This window comes from Periplaneta americana, chromosome 2 (assembly GCF_040183065.1).
Source record: "Periplaneta americana isolate PAMFEO1 chromosome 2, P.americana_PAMFEO1_priV1, whole genome shotgun sequence".
Lineage (NCBI taxonomy): Eukaryota > Metazoa > Arthropoda > Insecta > Blattodea > Blattidae > Periplaneta > Periplaneta americana.
In genome coordinates, this window is record NC_091118.1 from 37314507 (window position 1) to 37334485 (window position 19979).

At 33.5% G+C, this 19979-nt stretch overlaps 1 protein-coding gene across 1 annotated transcript in view; it reads left to right on the top strand.

The window, feature by feature from the left end:
• Nucleotides 1-3591: 3591 nt before the first annotated feature.
• LOC138692621 (FHF complex subunit HOOK interacting protein 2A-like) overlaps nucleotides 3592-19979 on the top strand; it is a 40231-nt gene continuing 23843 nt past the window's right edge. Inside the window, exons 1-6 of the mRNA XM_069815667.1 lie at nucleotides 3592-3802; nucleotides 4798-4938; nucleotides 7320-7535; nucleotides 9370-9498; nucleotides 11509-11737; nucleotides 17274-17503. Of these exons, the coding sequence (XP_069671768.1) occupies nucleotides 3728-3802; nucleotides 4798-4938; nucleotides 7320-7535; nucleotides 9370-9498; nucleotides 11509-11737; nucleotides 17274-17503 (1020 nt within the window). The 5' untranslated portion in view covers nucleotides 3592-3727. The remainder of the gene's footprint in view (nucleotides 3803-4797; nucleotides 4939-7319; nucleotides 7536-9369; nucleotides 9499-11508; nucleotides 11738-17273; nucleotides 17504-19979) is intronic.

Here is a 19979-nt window from a genome sequence, read left to right on the forward strand (position 1 = left end):
AAGTGAAGCTTTATGCAAGAATGGGTCAGATTAGAACACAATTGTAGCAAGTGTTCCAAGACTCAAGAGTACAATAAATCTACTTTTACAACTAGTCATAGGCTATACATTATTTTGTCTAATTGCATAGGCGGATTTATGGAGAAGCTAAGAGTGGCTTTAGCCCTTCTCTACCCCCTCTTTGAGTCGATATGATAACAGATTAAAGTTTACAGAGTTATTTTACTTTGATGAAATTAAACCCAACAGTTTTATTTGTGCCCTGAATAGTAACTAGTCGATTTTTCCTAACTGCTGCTTGGACTGGCGAGTGGGGACTATAGTAAGAAAAAAGTTAGTCCCCCTCCCTCCCCCCTTCATGGAGTCCTGGATTCGCTACTGTTGTGTGTTTCGCTAAAAATGAGAACAAAATAAATTCATACTAGAGAAAATTAAAATTTAGTTCCCTTTTTATAATCCAAGATGACTCGTTTGCATTCTTTAGTAACCATATTATAGCAACGTAAAATTAACAATCATTGTTGTTATTGTTGACACCAAAGTGATGCTTTTGAAATAGAAATAATGGCCTACTCTTTCATAAAATAAATATTATGTTCTTTGCTAATACCGCTAATATTTAGTTTTAATTTCATAGTAGGCCTATGTGGAAAATTAATAAAATTATAGATGTTACATGATGGAAATAATGGTAAATAATTCTGCTTAAACCATAAATCAGTGATCGGCAAAAGTAGTGCATTTAGTACTTGTAGAACGCGACTTCTCAACCCCCCACCCTCTACTTCACCTGTATCAGCAGGGTTGGTTGATGTTTACCATACGAGGTGAATGACCTAGGCAAGTTTGCTGCCATCACTGTAGAATGCCTGAAGATATAAAATACGATACCGAACACAGCCATAAATTAAATATATGCGTGTATCCAATGCCTACACACTTGGCAACAAAGCCATTAAGTCTTCGTGCACCCAATTACTTTTGCATCTGTACAGCTGCACGTCTTTTTAGATGTTCCATGTTGATTTTTTTGTTGGCGTGTGTAGGATAAAGGAAGGTGTATTGAATACTCCTATTCTGTGTAGACGGTTTTATAAAGTCATGGCCTGTCACCAATATAAACAAAGCAACAGTAGATTTTTGCGGTGCTTTTGGAATTTCCTCAGGATTTCTTAATATTATTTCCCATGATTTGTCTTCAATTTCGTCCTTTGTTTCTTTTTTTCTGAATTAAATTAATTTTGTTGTGGATGGTGTATTTTATAGAATGGAAGGAAAATGCCTGACTTTGTTTCTGAATTATTGTTGTACCTCTTTTTGTAATGGCATCTGCTATTTCATTTCCCTGCACATTACAAAGTGAGGGGATCCGTTGTATACTAATGATCTTTTTAAATTGATTAAATGATTCATAATTCTTCTAGATTCCTGGATTTTGACACCTTTGAAGTTGATGATCTAGCTGTTGCTTGTATGGTGGCTCACGAATCTGGCAAAACTATAACTTCTGAAATTTAGCTGGTGTCAAATGCTCTGCTTGGTGTTTATCATATGAATACCGTTACTGGTATTGATCATGAATTACATGCCATATGATGCTTTGACTCATGCCAACTACCCAGCAGTAGCACGAGTGTTCATTAATAAATGTTGTCTCACCTGCTCAAAGATGTCCAATTGGATCCAAGTGACAATTTATGACTTCTGAGAAAAAGAAAGAAATGTGTTTTCAGTTGCTATAATCAATTAATGTTTTAATATTTCTTATTTATGATGCCATCCATTATTACATATTCTAAATTAATTGCTCATGTGTGGATTACAACTTTTGTCCTTCCAGCTTTAAGAAAATAATTATTTTCCAAAAGAAGTTAGCACTTGATCACTACTGCACTGACTATATGAACAAATTATTTCACAAACTAGGGTAATGTTTTAAAGAAAATTTAATGAAACTTTTTTTTTTTTGTGTACAATTTTATTTCATTAAAGAAAGAAAATACTTTCAGATATTAAAGCTTCAAGGCAAAAATTACTTATACAAAGTTCGTGTTCCTTTACGAATAAAATAGGCCTATGATGTTTTGAATGGAAAATGGATGCAAAGGAATTAATAATTACACTTTTACGAACATTTTGTTTCATACAAAAGGAACAAAATCAAAACTTTTCTCAACTTCTATTTTTCGTAACTACCTAAATACAGTAGTTCTGTAAGGTGAACAAAACAGAAGAAAATTAATTAATTCTATTTCAATTACTTTCATCATCACTATCTCCTCTCACAGTTATTGCATCGTTGCTTTCTTCAGCTGCTCTTCTCTGGACAAGTGGTAGGTTCTTGAAAAAATTGTAGTGTACATGTATTATGTATTTTAACATCTTCCTCGGTTCCATCATCCTCTCATGGATTATTGGATATGATTTCTCATCTTTTGGAATAAACTTGGACAGGGCTAGCAAATATATTCCTCTATTTTTTCTGTTGTTCAATTCCACTTCATGGTAAGTATTAATGTCACAAGTCTCTCCATACTTCATTAAAGTAGAGCCCTTTCTTCAATGTTGCCCAACACATCTTTGAAATCATAATTTTTTCACCACTGTATTTTTCTTTTGCTTCATAAGTATCTGACAAACCAGTAAAGTCAAAAAGCTAGTTTTTTTTTTCCATGTGGTTCACTTCAAATTTATTTTTTTCTGCAGCTTTGTATCAGTTCTTTCCACATCACTTGAGTGTACTTGGGTCACTTGAACAAGGAAAGTAACACTTGGATCATGAATGCATTGACAAATCTCAAGGAAAACAAAAGGGATTTTGTAAGTCTTGGGTGGTAGATGTTGCAGTTATCGCCCGGATCACTCTAGCATTAAAAGATAAGCATTTTTCGAATTCGATAGTGCTCTTAATGTAATTTTTTTTTTTTTTAATTTGCACTTGGATCACTAAGGTGTTGAGGTATCCCATTCTACCTCCGGTGTGACACCTTGATCTCCCTGGGGTGTGTCTGTGATTGCAGTTCCTCTGTCTGATGTACCATTGAAACAATCGTGCAAATATAGTGCTCGAGGTGCGGGTTCGATCCCGGCCCAGTTCCTAAATGCGACAGGCTCATGTCAGCAAATTTACTGGCATGTAAAAGAATTCCTGCGGGACAAAATTCCGACACACCGGCGAAGTTGATATAACCCTAGATCATATATATATATATATATTATATTATATGATCTAGCATATAACTTCGGTAGTGGCGAGCGTCTTAAAAGAAAACTCACTGAGCTCATAAATTATATATGACTGAGAGAACCCTGACGGGTCTTCAACTTCTGGGGTTGTGCAAAGTTATCACGTATATGTAGGTATACCATTTTTTTTTTAGTTTAAACGACATTTTAGCTAAATTGGCGTAGTTTTTTTTTTTTAACGAAGACGATAAGTAATGATAAAGATAAAATTGTAAATTGATAAAACGGTTTGTGTGCCGCCTACCGGCATTTTGCACAACCACAAAATGAATGGTGGTAATCTTTGGAAATATTCTGTATTCTCTGATTGTAAAAATTATTTTTCATGGTGGCTGCCCTGCCATATAACCACTTGACATTGAACGTGTCGTCTGCTCTGATTTGTCATTGTTTTGTAAAATTAAAATCATGTTAAAATGTTGGAAAGAGCTGTGCTTTCAGTTTCGCTGAGAAATTTCTGGTGTTTCAATTATTAACTCTGATGAGTCAGTCTAAACGCAAGTGTGCCAGAATGTTAAGCAGATTTTCCACTGTTATTCAAAATGCCGTGGATGCTGTGAGTGACGCAGTTGCCCTATTTCTTTTTGGTTAATTGTTATTTCCACCTCATTGAACCCACGTTGTAATGTAATTATATAATCTATCATACAAAATAAAGGAAATCACGGTTTAAAATACTACAGGGGAATCTTTGGATTAATTATTTATACAAATTTCAGAACATGGTTACCTTCCCTCAAAATTCCAACCTTGTGCACACAAAATAAATTATTGATACTGAAAAAGTCTCTTTTCCTAAGCGTGATGATTTGCATTCGTCAAACAGGGACAAATCTGTTCCTTTTAATGTTTGAAGATAAAGTGTTGACAGTGAGGTAACCGTATACTGAAATTTTAATTAGGAGTACTAGTAATTAATGACATGATTCAGACCCATACTCTTGAATTAGGCCTAAAAGTTTTAATTTTATGAATGTTAATCAAGTTCTAGAAAATAACATTTGTCGGAATTTTGTATGATGTAAGTTGAACATGTTTAAAGAAAAGATTAGAATTGACACTGAAGCTTGCCACTCCGTTTTTTGAAAGGGAATCTATTAATTTTCCCTCTGTCCGTTTATAGATGAATCTCATATTTACAATCAGTTTTTAAATTTGACAAATTTGATTGCACTGCCCATAGTATGTAATAACCTATTGTTAAGATTTACGAGTGATAGGTGTAAATTTATAATTGATGTTCTTGTACACAGTTTTTGATATGAATGTTGTTGTTTTCCACTGGCTGATATTGATTTAAGCCATTAATTCTCTTGCTTTCTAGTATAATCGTGCAAGATCTTACGTCTTATTTTCCCGCCGTTCATGACACCAATCATTCCACTTTTTCTAGACTTACAGAAAATCATATGCGACTAGGACATACTTGGGAGAAATATCCCATTTTCCTAAGCAGAATAATTTGTTGAGAAGTACCTTGTTTGTTTTTTAATACATTGCAATAGAATTGAAGTAGTTAGTGTACCATAAATAAATGTCATTGTATTGCAGTTGGCTCCTCCGGTACCTTTGTTGGAAGATTTTACATATCACTGGAAAATGGTTATGAAGTTCTATGTCAAAAGAAATACAGCTAACAAAATTATAATAGAAAGTACAAATATTCCGGCACACTTGGATCAACTGTTGAAGGTAAATATATTAAAAAATTTGGACTAAGTTTCTGTTTCTACCAGAACATTTAACAACACACTGTTTAATCACTTCACACTTTCAATAAAATGAATTAGTAGTATTCATTGCTCTTCCTTACAAACTGCCAAGTTAACAGAATAAATTTTATTTTATATTCTGCCATGTTTAAAATTTCTTTGTCCTAATATTGTAAGGTGTTTCTTAATCATCTGTTAATTTATTACCACAAAGAAAATGTTGCAAGTGCTTTTTTTTGTGTTTAGCACCATTTGTAGTGGGATTGTCATGCCTCAGAATAAAATAAGGAACAGGAACATATTAACATCTTTTGCCGAGTGAATTAACTAAATATTAATTTCAAAATAAATTAATGCTATTTGTACCGGATAATCAGTTTTTAATAAACAGATCTTCATGTTATAGCCTATATTAATTTATATTGTACACATTTATTTCTAAACGAAAAAGGTGTGTGAGAGGTGTGTAAAATAACTTCGTCAGCTTTTCTGCAAACCTTGTAATGTCCATTTTTTCGTTACTCAGCAAATAAATCTATAATTATGAGGCAGTTATATATGTGAAATAAAGAAAATATACCTTTATATGATAGATGGGTACAGATTTTGGGTCCACCGTAGTATATGATACGGAACTATTGGTATCTAATTGACGTGAGGCCGAGGTTTGTGACAAGGTTAGAGAGTTTCTTGAGGGAATAGCTAAATGACGTGAAACCTAGGTTTGCGACAAGGTTAGAGGGTTAGTTGAGGTGATAGCTATGTGATGTGAAGTTGAGTAATGTGACAAGGTTTCAATGATTTAAGAAAATGAGGACTGTGTTAGTTGTAAAACAGTATTGTGTCATGGAATATGGGAAGTTTTATGTTAAGGTGTTGAAAGACAGAAATTTGCTGTGTAAGATTACTGCATCAGAGAAATATTCAAGGTATAATTGTGGTTCAATACAGTCCTTTTCACATCTACCTAAATTTTTGTATGGATTCTGTCACTGAAGAATAGTGATAAGTTGTAATATGTTCATGTAACAAAACTTTTTATCACCATTTTTTTAATACAGAATATTTTATAAATCGTATCCCGTTTTTTCTCAAGGAAACAATATTGGAATGATAAAAAATATGGAAGGGTTAATTGTTGTTGTTTAGTCAACTGTCCAAAGACAGGTTTGAATCTCATAAGTGATACCAATAAGGCATCATTCATGATGCAACTAATCCAGGAGATAATGGGGTAGAGTGGCTAGTTCCTTTCTCCCTCCATTGCATACATTACCGACTAGGCCTAGTAACATATTACACTAATCAGACTTCAGATGTATACAAACAAATAGGCAGAGTTACGGAACAATAGACCAACCAACAATTTGAAAAAAATTGATACCCATGTTTGCACAAATCTGTTATTGGCTGGATTATTTAACTCGGAAAAAAATCAAGAATGTGATATTTGCATTTTGCTGCTATTTATAAGCAAAATTCGTTGATTGCATAAAATTTATGTATTTTGCATTGCAATATTAAATAAACTGCTAGTCTGTTATTAAAATTTGGTTAGCTTTTATTTTAGTATTATTTATGCTAGTTTTTATAATAGTATGAATGTTACAATACTTCTTGCATAACATGTTTAATAAAAACCAGATTTATTTCAATGGCCAATATCTCGAAAAAAAGTTTTTGGCAGTTGGTCTCTTATTGTGCAACTCTGTTGAATTGTTCTTCCTGTGACACCTGATAGATGTACATATCAGACACAACCTCAATCAGAAGTAAAGGATTAATTATGTTTTCTATATCCAGGAAGGCCGCTAGATAAGAAGCTTTTCTCATGATCTGAGGCTGCACTTTATCGTGGGTTCGAACCCCACTTGGACAAATTACATTGTCTGCCCGCGAAACCAGGTGGTCCAGGTTCGAATCCCAGTCGGGACAAGTTACCTGGTTGATGTTTTTTCCGGGGTTTTCCCTCAACCCAATACGAGCAAATGCTGGCTAACTTTCGGTGCTGAACCCCGGACTCATTTCACCATCATTATCACCATTTCATTCAGACGCTAAATAACCTAGATGTTGATACAGCGTTGTAAAATAACCCAATAAAAAAAAACAAATTACATTGTTTTGTATTTTTCCAAGATTTTCTCCAACTGTAAGGCAAATGTCAGTTAATCCCGCTGTGCTTGCGCCAGCCATATGCGACCTATATTTGCAGTGGGACATGAAAGAAATAATGTTTTCAGTATGAAGTATTTTACAAGAATAGACATTCATTGATTGTCGAAATGTTGTGATTATTACTTGGTACTTGATCTACACTGTACTGAACTTTTTCTTTTTCTGACAAATCTTTTGTTACAGATCTTGCTGGAAGAAGAAGCTAGTCAAGAAAGTGGTACAACTGGGCCCTGCCTTGAATACTTCTTGCAGCATCGCTTGTTGGACTTGCTTGCAACATTAGCTGCAACAGATTGCCCTCCTGGAATGAGACAGTTCATATTTTGCTACATTCGAAGATTAATAACTCAATTAAAGTACCCCATCTTGCCCCACATAAGTGTATATACCCCTATCCAGGCAAGTAGCTGTGATGAGGTCACTGCGAAATTTATTGTGTTATGAAGATAAGTTTAAGGAAACATTTTTGGGCTCAATGCGGGAGTGACAGAACTATATGTGAAATGGAGTACTTAAATTGAGCCATGTCATTTTCTTAAGAATTCACGTAAGCACAATCACTTATTAAAGTAGAATAATTATTTATGTTATTCTTATTTCAGAATGTTAGTAGACATATAACGAACAAGTACATGAAATTTCAAAAATAAATATGAAGAAAAATAATAATATTGAAAAAGCATCAGTGAGGTGATCCTATTACCCCCCTTGGTAGCAGGAGGGTTAATGAAGGCGAAATGAGTCCGAGATACAATGCCGGAAGTTACCTAGCAATTCTGCTTCAATTGGTTGAGGGAAAACCCTGGAAAAAATCCCAACCAGATAACTTGTCCCAACTGGGATTTGAACCCATGCTCGCTTGTTTCATGGCCAGACCGGTAATCGTTACTCCACAGCGGTGGACATCGCAGCCTGTTACTGTCACTCATTCTAACTTCTTGGATCCTTGATTGATCTCCGAACATCCATTTCAGTTGCTAACAATCTGCATGTTGTGCACTTAATGCACCAATTTCTGCTTCATGTAATAAATAATTTGAATCAGAGACTGACAACAGATGTCGTTGCTCCATGATACAGAAATTAAAATTCCATCTACTGTCTTCCATCACTCATCTTGTATATAGATCTTTTGATAATTTTTATTTATTGGTCTATATAAATTGTCTTATAACTACAGTAAAACCTGTTCAAGACGGAAGTGACATGGTCCTGATTTTTTTTCCATTATGGACAGGTTTCTGTATTATTCAGGTGTGAAGTTAAAATGCAATATTTTATCATTTGTATAACTGAAAAACAAAATGGCATGCTGCAAACTCCAAGAAGTACAAAACATTTTGTTTAACACTACTGACATTAAATCAGCTTTCTGTCGCTTATTCCAGTGGTGCATCATATTGAAGAAAAATCTCATTTTCTGTTTAATGTTATCGTAACTCACTCATTAAACACTATTAAATCATACTAAATTTAATATCTAACTCTATACTGTAATAGTGTACTGTATATCACTGCACATTATATAATTTATTGGTCTAGGAACCATTCATTAGAAGCCTTGAATTCTGACTTATCTATTTTTTTTTTTTTTTGGCAGTTCAAGGGTTTGTTTTGCAGAATAGGTCCAGAAATTGGCACGGTCTTTGAAAACGCATGAAAAACTCACTCTCACAACAGTTCATTTATTTCTACATAACCAGCTGTTTTCTGTTTCCTTTTTATGGCACCATTAATGTCCTCAAGCCACTCACTCATGAGACAGTCTTTATTTTTCACTCACTCATGAGATGGTCTTTATTTTTCAAAGTGTTACACCTGAATTTTCCACAACTGTAATTCCACCCTCTCACTCTCTAAATTTTGCAAAGAAAACTTGTTTTTATCTTAGTGACCTACATATTTCGTACATTTCTTGAAATTACACACTGCTTCAAAATATAGTTTACATTATAATAGTGTATCCAAAATATTATTTCCGTTTTGAACAGTATCAGATAGTTTGTTTCCGTGTTGGACGGTTTCCGTTTTATTCAGGACAAATTATACATAATACATATAAATTTCGTCAGGACAATAAATTGTTCCGAAATAGACAGGATTCTGGATTATTCAGGTTCCGATTTGAACAGGTTTCACTGTATAATGTTGACTATTAGTTTTATATACAGTAAACTAATTTTTTGTGTATTCTTCCATTATTTTATGTTGTGCTTTGACAATATTGTTTCAGAGGTTGGTGGGATTGTGCAATGGTAGACAAGCTTCACCTACAGAGCCTGACGAGATTCAGTTTCTTTGCACTCTTTGTGGTCTCATTTGCAAGCATCCACAGCTTACCAATATCTTCAACACTCAACAGGTAAACATTTTCTTGTTTCTCCCGTTGAAATTAAAACCTCGAAGATTTTTATTACTGAGCATAGATCATATGCAGAATAAAATTCCATATATTGCTCAACTAAACGGATATGACTTTCATATAAGCCAGTCTTTTATTAAAATACTGAGGCACTTAAAATTCTACATTATTATGATATCGACGAGCTGTTTTCGCTAGATTTAAGGGCACATAAGAGTTCACAATTTTAGCCTATAGAGACTGAATATTAATCAGAAAAAAAAAAGAGTTTTCTGAACAAAGTGTAATTTTTTTAATTTAATAACAGCCATAAATGTAGCAGAGAGCAAACGAAATAAAATTAGGGTAATAATAGTGTTTATTATTCAAAATATCACTGCACTGCTCATTGTCACTTTCAATCCTGAAGTGTTCTTCTAATTTAAAGTGAAAAATGTAATGGCAGTTCTTCTAATTTAAAATGAAAAATGTAATGGCGGTTCTAATTTAAAGTGAAAAATGTAATGGCGGATGTCAGTGGCATAAGCAGAATTTTGTCAAGGGTCATTATTAAATATTTTTAGAATTTACATTATTGGTATTTTAAATTTTATGTATTATTATTATTATTATTATTATGTTACGGTACATTTATTAATATTATACTAGGCCTATGTTCTAATAGAACATATTCATGAATATCCCTTTAAAAATCTTTTAAACATAGCCTAATTTTTTCACAGCCATCCAATTTTTAACAAATTTTAACTTCTGTTTAATCTTGTATAATAAAAAATACTTGTGTCATTATTACACTTACACAAGAAGTTTATATTAAAAATGTGAACTGTCAAATGCACAAAATGTTAAAAGAATGTTTCACGATAAAGTCAGAACTGAAACTAACGAACAGGTGGATACTGCTCTTAAAATGAGTTTAAAATCGACAATGCACAATATTTAAGATCTGTACTGCAGAACTGTCAAAACAACCTTTTCAATGTGTTTAACAAGTTAAATTTCATATTGTGTCAGCTTCATTTTATTACAAGGTCGGTACTAGGTGGAAGCTCTCTCTATAATAAAGATATCATTGAATAATTTGCACTCATAGTTGAGTTCTGGCATCTTGTCAGCTCATGTGAGTTGTGTGGATGGATATAAAGGAAAAATTGTGATGGTGTCGTGTATAGTTCCTGGGGTAGCTCAGTCGGTAGAGCGTTCGCATGCTAAGCGAAGGGTCCCGGGATCGATACCTGGCCCCAGAACAATTTTTCCTTGAAATTATTCAAACCTGCTTTACAGGGAGCTACTACCTGAAAGCCAGATTTGCGTAAAGATATCATTGTTATAATTCGAACATGCCACAGCACCAAGCACAGGGATTATATTGAAGGAGGAAGTAGGAGGACTTTGGCTTATGTCGATGTAGATTTTGTTACTCTAACAGTGAAAACTTAGAGAAGGGAAAACGATTATGGATAGAAAAAAATACTCAAATCTAAATATGTTATTTTTTTTTAAGTTCAATGGGAGATTGAAACTCGGTACCCCTCTCCCCCTTGCGTACGCCCCTGGTGGACATAATACTATTTGCATTGTTCAGAAAGTTGCACAAAATGCAATATGAATTGATCATCACTTTTCAACTTCAATTAAATCACGATAGAACACGATTTCACACAAACTAAGTTAACATTATGAAAGAACACACCATAAACTATGTGAAATTATGCCAAACCTCGATTTCTTCTAGAGATGGACATAATATGGTTTGCAACAATGCTCCTTATATGTAGATGTTCATATTTCTATATGCTCTTATCAAGATTAGAATATATAGCATAAATCTCAACCTTTTAGACTGTTGCATGCAATTCAAGTGAAACAGAAATTTATGACAGTTCTGGTAGTTCAGATTTTAGAACCATCTGACAAATAAAATTTTTCACATCACCTGGCTAGCAGAGAGCAGAAGGTTTTGCATTTGTAAAGCTTACAGATAGTCACAGTAGATTTTTTGTGTTCTAGGTATCAGAGGAACGAAGGCTGAGTATAAATAGCAATGTAAGCTCTACAAGTTCTGAAGGAGTAAGACAAACCATACCTGTGTCGGTAGTCAACACAGAAACACCTGAACACAGGAATGTGTGTCAGTGTCTGAGTACAGATGGAGCGTTGCCTTGGTTGAATCGTGACTCTTGTAATTGTGTCCAAGCTGGTGATGCCACTGTTGAAGAAGACAGCAATACATCGAAACGTAAGTTTAAAATTAACACAAATAACATACTGATGATTGTAATGTATTCAACCAGATTTGGCTGATATAATTTATCAACAGTAATCCCACTAGACGTTATGATTTATCTAGAGAAAATCGAAACTCTAGTGGGATTTAATTGACTATACACAATTAGAAGAAATATAATATTTTAACCTACATTTCAGAGTCCAAGAATTTTCAACTTGATTTTGACACTGCACAGGAATTTTATTATAAAATTACTCTCAGAAATTTAATTATAATAATTTTGGATTGTTAAGCGTTCATTTTAGACTACTAAAATTCCACACCATTTAAACACACTTCATAGAAAGATTTATTTCTTTTATAGTAATCTCATTATTTTCAGACAAGTTTATTTCTGTAACCTATGTTTTATAATTACTGTATTTATGTTGTTGTAAAATAGTACATTATGTAACGAGCCTATAATGATAGTAATGAAGAAGCGCGCTCTTTTCATAATTTTCATACAAGCTTCTTAATTACCATTATAGGCGAGTTTCATACGACTTTTTATGCTCGACCATATTTCTAACTTGAAATTATTAATTTTATTTGTATCTAACTGACCTTGAGCAGTACCTCGTAAATTGTGAGATGTGCGCAGACGCAAAAGTATTGATTTTTTCCGAGGAACAGATTTCCACATTCATTCATTCATTCATTCATTCATTTATTTTATTCCATAGATCTTACATGAGCAATGAAGCTTTAAGATGTGGAACATGTCAACATTTTACAATATTACAATTACAATTTTTACAAAGTTTTATAGTTTTACAATTTAGTAATTTTCTAAAATTTTTACAATGTTGTACAATTTTTTTTTTTTTTTTTTTTTTACATTTTGGCGAGATGTAGTGAGATGAAATGAGGTCCGAGGATTCGCCAAAATATTACCCGGCATTTGCCTTTTCGGTGGGGGAAACCTCGGAAAAACCCAACCAGGTAATCAAATCAAAGGGGGTAATCAATCAAAGGTGTTGATGCCAAGGACTCGCCATTGACCTTGATAGCCTATAAGAACCTACAGTACAGAGTAAACTAAATATTAACTTTGATATAACATTGAAATTAAATTAGACATTGAAAAACGAGATGACAAATTGAATTTATTTGAATATTATTTACAATTAACGCTAATTATTATAGTAACAGAACATAACCTTCTGCGACAGTATTGGATTTCCAGCCTCTGTGACTTTTCGCTAATTCTCTTTCGATTGCATATCCGAGAATAATCGATATTTGCGGTTTTATAACGGTACAAAGCTGACTTGTCATTGGCTGAACACCTGTACTTTAATGAGTAGGTGTACTTTAATGACATGCATTAAAGGACTGATACCAGGTGTATAGTTACTACAGTTCGGCATGGTCGAGCATAAAATATATAAATATTATAGAAACGTAAAAAAAAAAAATTAGAAGAAAGTATATAAAGATTAGAAGAAATAAAGTACTCTAATACAATAAAATATTGACTTACTGAAATTCGATTTCACTAATGTTAGCTTCACCAAAACGTTTGAACAGAGCTGCCATTTTCAGTTGACTGTAAACAAATGACGGTCGCAAAGCATGTTTCATAGTACCGTAAAGAATTTGCAGTTTGAAATGTTGGCAAACAGAGAAACAAATGCTAGGGTAGTAATAAAAACAAACAAATGGTAGGGAAGCGATAAAATTAAACAAATGCTAGGGAAGCGATAAAACTGTGCGATAAGCAGCCATGATTGGTTGAAAGACTTCCTTCCATACCGTTTTATTGGTCAAAAGTAGTATGACGTAGTAAAATTGTAATAGTCTAACTAAAAATTATACTCCATTATGAATCTTTCGTACACTACTTTTAACATTTGAATATAAATAATTGATTAAATGGCAATCTTACTCGTGTTAATTATGTAAGCATGTGCGGCTTACATAATTAACATGAGTAAGATGCCATTTAATCACTTATTTAAAAATTATATCTCGTCCTTTAAATTTCTTTCTTTCTGTGTTTATGATATGCTTCTGGGGCCTTTATTCAAAATGCGCCAACATACTAATGACAACATGGATTACATTTATATTTATTATTGGATTATTATTTGAAATTTTATTATGAAAGTGGATTTAATTGTAATTTTTTGTGACCGCATAGTAGTGTCTGTTGGTCTAATACAATATGTCGGTGTAATATTAAGCAGAGAATATTTCGAATGGAAACTTACTTGCAGAATAAAACTCTGTAGAACCTAAAATGTGTTTAAAAACTTTCATACATATTTTGTTGCAAATATCCAGACCCTCTCACTCTCAAATTATAAAATGTATCTCTCTGTAATATTATTATGCGAAAATTTCTCAGACAAAAACGTTTTCCAAGTTACACTGTATACCATCTTATTTATTACATGATACCATCTAAGAAATAAAATCATGCACAAAATCTTTAGAATCAATTTTAATAAATTGCCAGGCTTCGTTTTCTTTCTTAAAAAAATAATTTTTTTTTTTATTATTAAAATCGTATGTACTTTATGTGCAGCATACTCATTTCAGTTGTCTTATAGGTATTGAATACGGAAAAAATTCGTCTCATGGTTTAGTTAGAAATCGCTGTATAGACTCAGATGACAGAATGGCTCTCGGTATGTCAGAATCCTCTTTTTCTGTACAGTGAAATGCCAGTATAACGAAGTTCTAGTGACCTTTGAAATTACTTCATTATAGTGAAATTACGTTATATCGAAATACATTATTTGTCAAAAGACAAAATCATAAGCCTACTTGTTCGTTTACCTCTACTTATGCCGTAAGTTCCACATGTTTAACACGCACGTCTGGAAAATATCCTTAAATGAAGTAAAAGCTGAACTTGTATTTTATTTTAAGAGAAAGGCATGGGACAATGAAGTAAAATATTCAATTTTTATGATGCACTTTGTAGGACAAGAGATGCCATGTTGTTTTGGGAAACCATGTTGTGAGATTAGTGATCTGTGATTGGAGGAGCCATGTTACGAGATTAGTGAGCTGTGATTGGTATAAAGAAACTAAACGGGGAGAACAAGGGAACAACTGCATGAAAAAACTAACACAAAATTGAGAGAAATCTGATTCATTGTAGATAAATTACGTTAGTGAGATATTTAGTGAGCAGTGGATTGCAATATTATTATACAATATAAAATATGTTCCTATTTGTTTATGAATTGTACCCTATATTTTCCTCATTTCTTATGAAAAACAAGAACTGAAAAGACTACAGTGGACTATGGTGGACTTTATGTTGTCAGTGAACAGCTGGATACATTAAGAAGATTGATTATACCCTATATTTAAAATATATTTTCTTCAAAGATAGATTTTTTTGGCAAGGCATCGAAATTTTTCTTTCTGTTGTTGTTCTTTTGGCCGCAGTTTGGGATCATTTAACCCATTTTGCTTCTTGCTTCCCAGTAAAGTTGAGAGAAGTTTTTATTTCGTTGTGCTTCCTTGCTCATTGCAGTGCATATGAATAGGTGTTCTCTTCCCACAGATGAACCTGGTAAGTTGCATAAGGGGCATTCTTCATATTAAGGATTCCAATTTTGCAGAGATGTGCTGCAAGGCAGTCATGACCAGTGTTCAATCTGAAGCAGCAACAGTTTCTTTTCTTGATTTTAAGCTATATGTTTTTCCAAAGTTTGTTGATATCTGCCCATTTTTTCCCTTGTGATTGTCGACCAGTTTTATGGAGTATTTCTGCTTCTGATTTGGTTTTAATTTTGTTACCTAATGTGTGTACTCAAAACTTTGTTTTGTCTAAGCAGTTTTATGCCTTTTTTTGCTAATTCATCAGCAATTTTATTTTCATTTTTTTCTTTCTTTCTTTCTTTCTTTCGTTAAATTGAAGCTAACACCTAATTTTATTATAAACTAGCCGTACCCATGTGCTCCGCTGCACCCGTTAGAAATAAATATAAAGTAATTGCATAATTAAAATAGGACGTTTGATCCAGGGAACATTCGTGTTTGTTAGAAGGATAAATCGTTTAATATGTTACTTAATTTAAATTGTATTTAAATAATTAAAATGCGATAATTTTGGTCCAGAGAGCACTCATTTGGTGCAATGACAATTCCTTTAACATGTTTCTTAATTGTTATTACATGCAACCATAGTTTAATGAAGATTGACATACCATTTAGTTTTAATGTGTATACTTTATGTTACTTGCTATATGTTTCCATTGAATTATGGTAATAACTTAATTTTAACCCTTGTTTTCTACGTCTTCAGTAAATGGCGCCTGGCCCACTATAGTTCTGAATCCTTCAAATAACTTAAATAGTGATACAGCATAAACAGTGATATCTAATTATATTTCTGTCTTTCGAAAATGTAAGAATTCACGATCTCTTATGTACCATTGCCATGGAATGAATAAATGTGTTTTTCTTACTACTCAATAATTCTCTGATATTAAAATGAGTGTGTACATAAATATTATTTTAAGAAGTACAGAAAACGAATGTACAAAATAGCCTATCAAATTTTCTGTGCATAAGAAGCTATTTTAATCTTCCCTCTCGTCGATTTACTCAGAAGTTACTGTAATAACATTATAGCATTATGTCCATCTAGAGAAACTACACTTTCCAATGGTGAAATAATAATTAATTATAGAAATCGGTTAATTTAGCTTCCGATATTACTTCATACAAACACAGAAACATTCTCTGTAGGCTATGTTTAATAGCTTTCGATTGTTGTGGTCCAAGGCCCCTTATAGACGAAGTCATTTGTTCTTATTTCATTGCACCGTCTTAGATGGCGTTATTTTAATTTTAAAACTCATTTATCTCATTAAATATCAGTCCTATCAAAATTTTTCAAGGAATAAAACTTATCGGAAATGATTTTTAAAAAACCTTTTGTTATGTAATATTTTTTACAAAAATCAATAATAAGCGAGATATTTCTATTTAATTCAGGCCCCCTTATAACCCCCCTTTTAAATAAAGTATTTTGAATGCCATATAGCCTAAAATCTAAGTTACAACGAACTTAATTTATATTCCAGTTTTCATATAAATCGGTTCAGCCATTATCGCGTGAAAAGGTAACAAACATCTAGACAGACATACAAACAAAAATGTCAAAAAAGCGATTTTCGGTTTCAGGGTGGTTAATTATATATGTTAGGACCAATTATTTTGGGAAAATCGAAAATTACTAGAAAAATTTCGGCTAGAGATTTATTATTAGTATAGATGTAAAAAGAAAAAGACAGGAGACAAAAAGTAATTTCGTAATAAAGAATATTTCGCTATACTGACGTTCGTTATAACGACATTTTACTGTATTAGGAATGCTAGAAAGCATGCATTTTTGTGAAAATCTCAAAATACGTTTTCTGCAGCATCAGATTAGTGTCTCTCTGCACTCTTAACTGGGAAGTAAAACTATATTGATTGTTTTACGTTAATTTCTTATGCTAGTTACTTATCATGACATCCTCGAATCTCTCAACAGAGCATGTGGCAGCAGAAACAGACTCTTCAAAAATCTCTCCTACACACAGCAGCTGCGAGTCCAGCAGAGATGGCAAAGATGAACTGATGTCACACAACTGTGGTGAACCTCATGGATTGACATCTCCAGTACCTTCCACACCAGATCGCAGCAGTCGAAGTTCAGCCTTGAGTGGCAAGGTTGACAAATTCCTCTTACTTGACACACTTTTGAGCTTTCTTCACAGTGCGGTGAGTTCTTAAACATTCCACACTCTTCTTAAGTGTTCTCATCTTGTACATAGCTATACCATTGCTTAGTGATGGCTCTTCTATATACATATTTTATAATAGGCTACTTTCTGCTTCAAGGTTTTTTTGTTCTTTGTACCAGTGGCGGTTCCTAAGGGGTGGGAAGGGAGGAACGTCCTCCTCACATTTTTCTTCTTTTGAAAGTAAATACCAAATGAAATATATGCCTTGAAATTCGAGGAAGATTCGACAATTTTTAAGTTCGCAGCTATAAGAAAACCTCGGTTGATCGAGTTTTAAACCACGCGCACTCATGTGTTGCTAGAAAACTGTGAAAAGGATGCGAGATTGTGTAGAGGAAAGTCAATCCATTCCTCCTTTACTGCAGTTAACACACACAGACAACAGCGCACTAGCGGTCAGAGAAAGAAGCAGAGTTTTAAAGCAAGTAAATGAACAGATAGGGAGGAGATCCTCCTCTGAATCAGCGCATGGGCGGGAAATAGAAACCGACTGGTTTTGCAGCAAGCTCGCTACCGCTGCCATCTAACGATGCTGCATTCAACCAGACTATAACACGTCATCTAGGAGGAGATACAATAAAAACAGTTTCAAACGCAAAGCTATGAAAGACACCATATAAACTTTTTTTAAAATTATAAATAAAAATATATTATTCATTCCACTTTATATAAGCTATATTCATGGTTTGCAACTTTCGAGGATATTTGAAAGTTGAAGTTGAATTTATATAAAACAAAGAGGAAGTAGTTCTAAGTTAGTATCGCAGATCTTTTTGACCCCTGAAATTCACTTCCATTCATTGTCTACTAGACAGGACAACAGCCAAGTTGTCAGTTTTGGACAAATATATTTGAAATTGAAGGTACTGCAAACTACATTATTTTTAACATAAAAAAATTAATCGTCCACCGGCAGCTTTGAATAATAATGGTAGTATGACTTTACAAGAGCTGATATTCTTCAAAAGCATGTGATACTGAACTTGTAAAATGTACATATGGCAAAACAGACCACGTGGGTGGGTGCAGTGTTCTTGCTTTCCTAACAGATTATTTCCCATTTCCGTAAAACGGTTCCGATTACTTGTTAGTAGCTGGTCTCTTCCAACACGTGTGATGCTGTAGTGTGCGTGAAAAATGCTGCGAGGTTGTGAATTTCCTTGCAATTGTTAATTTGTGCAATTATTCAACAATGAATGGAAGTGAAAACATATTATATTTTGGACAATTTAGGAAACTCAGTTTACAAAAACAGATTATTGCTATACAGAAGGGAAGGCCAACCCCAACACTACCTGGTCTTACATGTATGCATGTAGGCTAATTTGTAGCATGTTTCTCTCAAGAAGATGTCATTTTGCACTGTTAACTTCTTTCCTCCTCTTAAGAAATATGCAGGAGCCGCCACTGCTTTGTACAATGCAATATTATGTAGAAACATTTCAGTGCTGCATTTCCACTGAATTAGTGAAGAAAAGTACATGAGAAAACCTATTCATTTAGTCTTTTTGTCATACACCTTTTCCTAATGATGGAACTGATGCATAGCTCCGGTTATGTCTAAATCTCTGGCCTAGCATAAAAACTCCTAAATGTCGCTTCATGTTGATAAGTGCGGAAATCTTATTTGTGGTTACATTCCCTCTTGATTTCAATCTCACTCAAAAATACTTAATAAGACGAGCCCACAACGTGGAAACACAACATTTTAATAAAATTCGTACCAAATAGTAGGGTTTGAAGAGTAGACTACGCAATGGAAGCGCAGTTCATTGGTTCCTCAAGATAGTTTATAAACTAACACTTCCTTGTCATAATAATCAGGCTATCTTAAGCATCATTTTCACAAAATTATCTCTTCTTCCCAGCTTTGTTGGGCGATAGCTAGGAAATAATCACACTTTACGTATATAAATAATACGGATACATTACATATACAAGAATGAATGTAAAATACTTAAGGATAATGTAGTTTGGGTTAATCTGAATCAATTTAACCTGATATACCTATGTCCAAAATGTAACGCTTGGAAAGTTATTGACGAGCGAACTTTTAAATAGAGAGAGGCATTGTGGACGTATTTCTACGTTTTAGAACATTGTGATATGATGCATTATTGAAAATGCTGCATGTTGTGTTGTTCTAGTAAGTTTATTTCATAATTAACCCAATCGCCTCGTTTGACGAGCTGTGGTCACACAAGACTTACCACAACAAACTATGATCTTAAGACATCCTAATTAGTAAGTACATAATACATCAAGTATAGTACATGGAACTGCAAGACGTTCCAGTATTTTTCTCCTTAATTTCTCCCCAACTGTTAGACTTTGGGTAAAACACATCTGCATATTAACTATGTGAATACACGAATTAAACATAAAGTAAACGTGTATTCAGTTGTGTGTGTTGCGCTGGTTTTGCTGTGCTCAGAAAAGATCTGGCATAACAC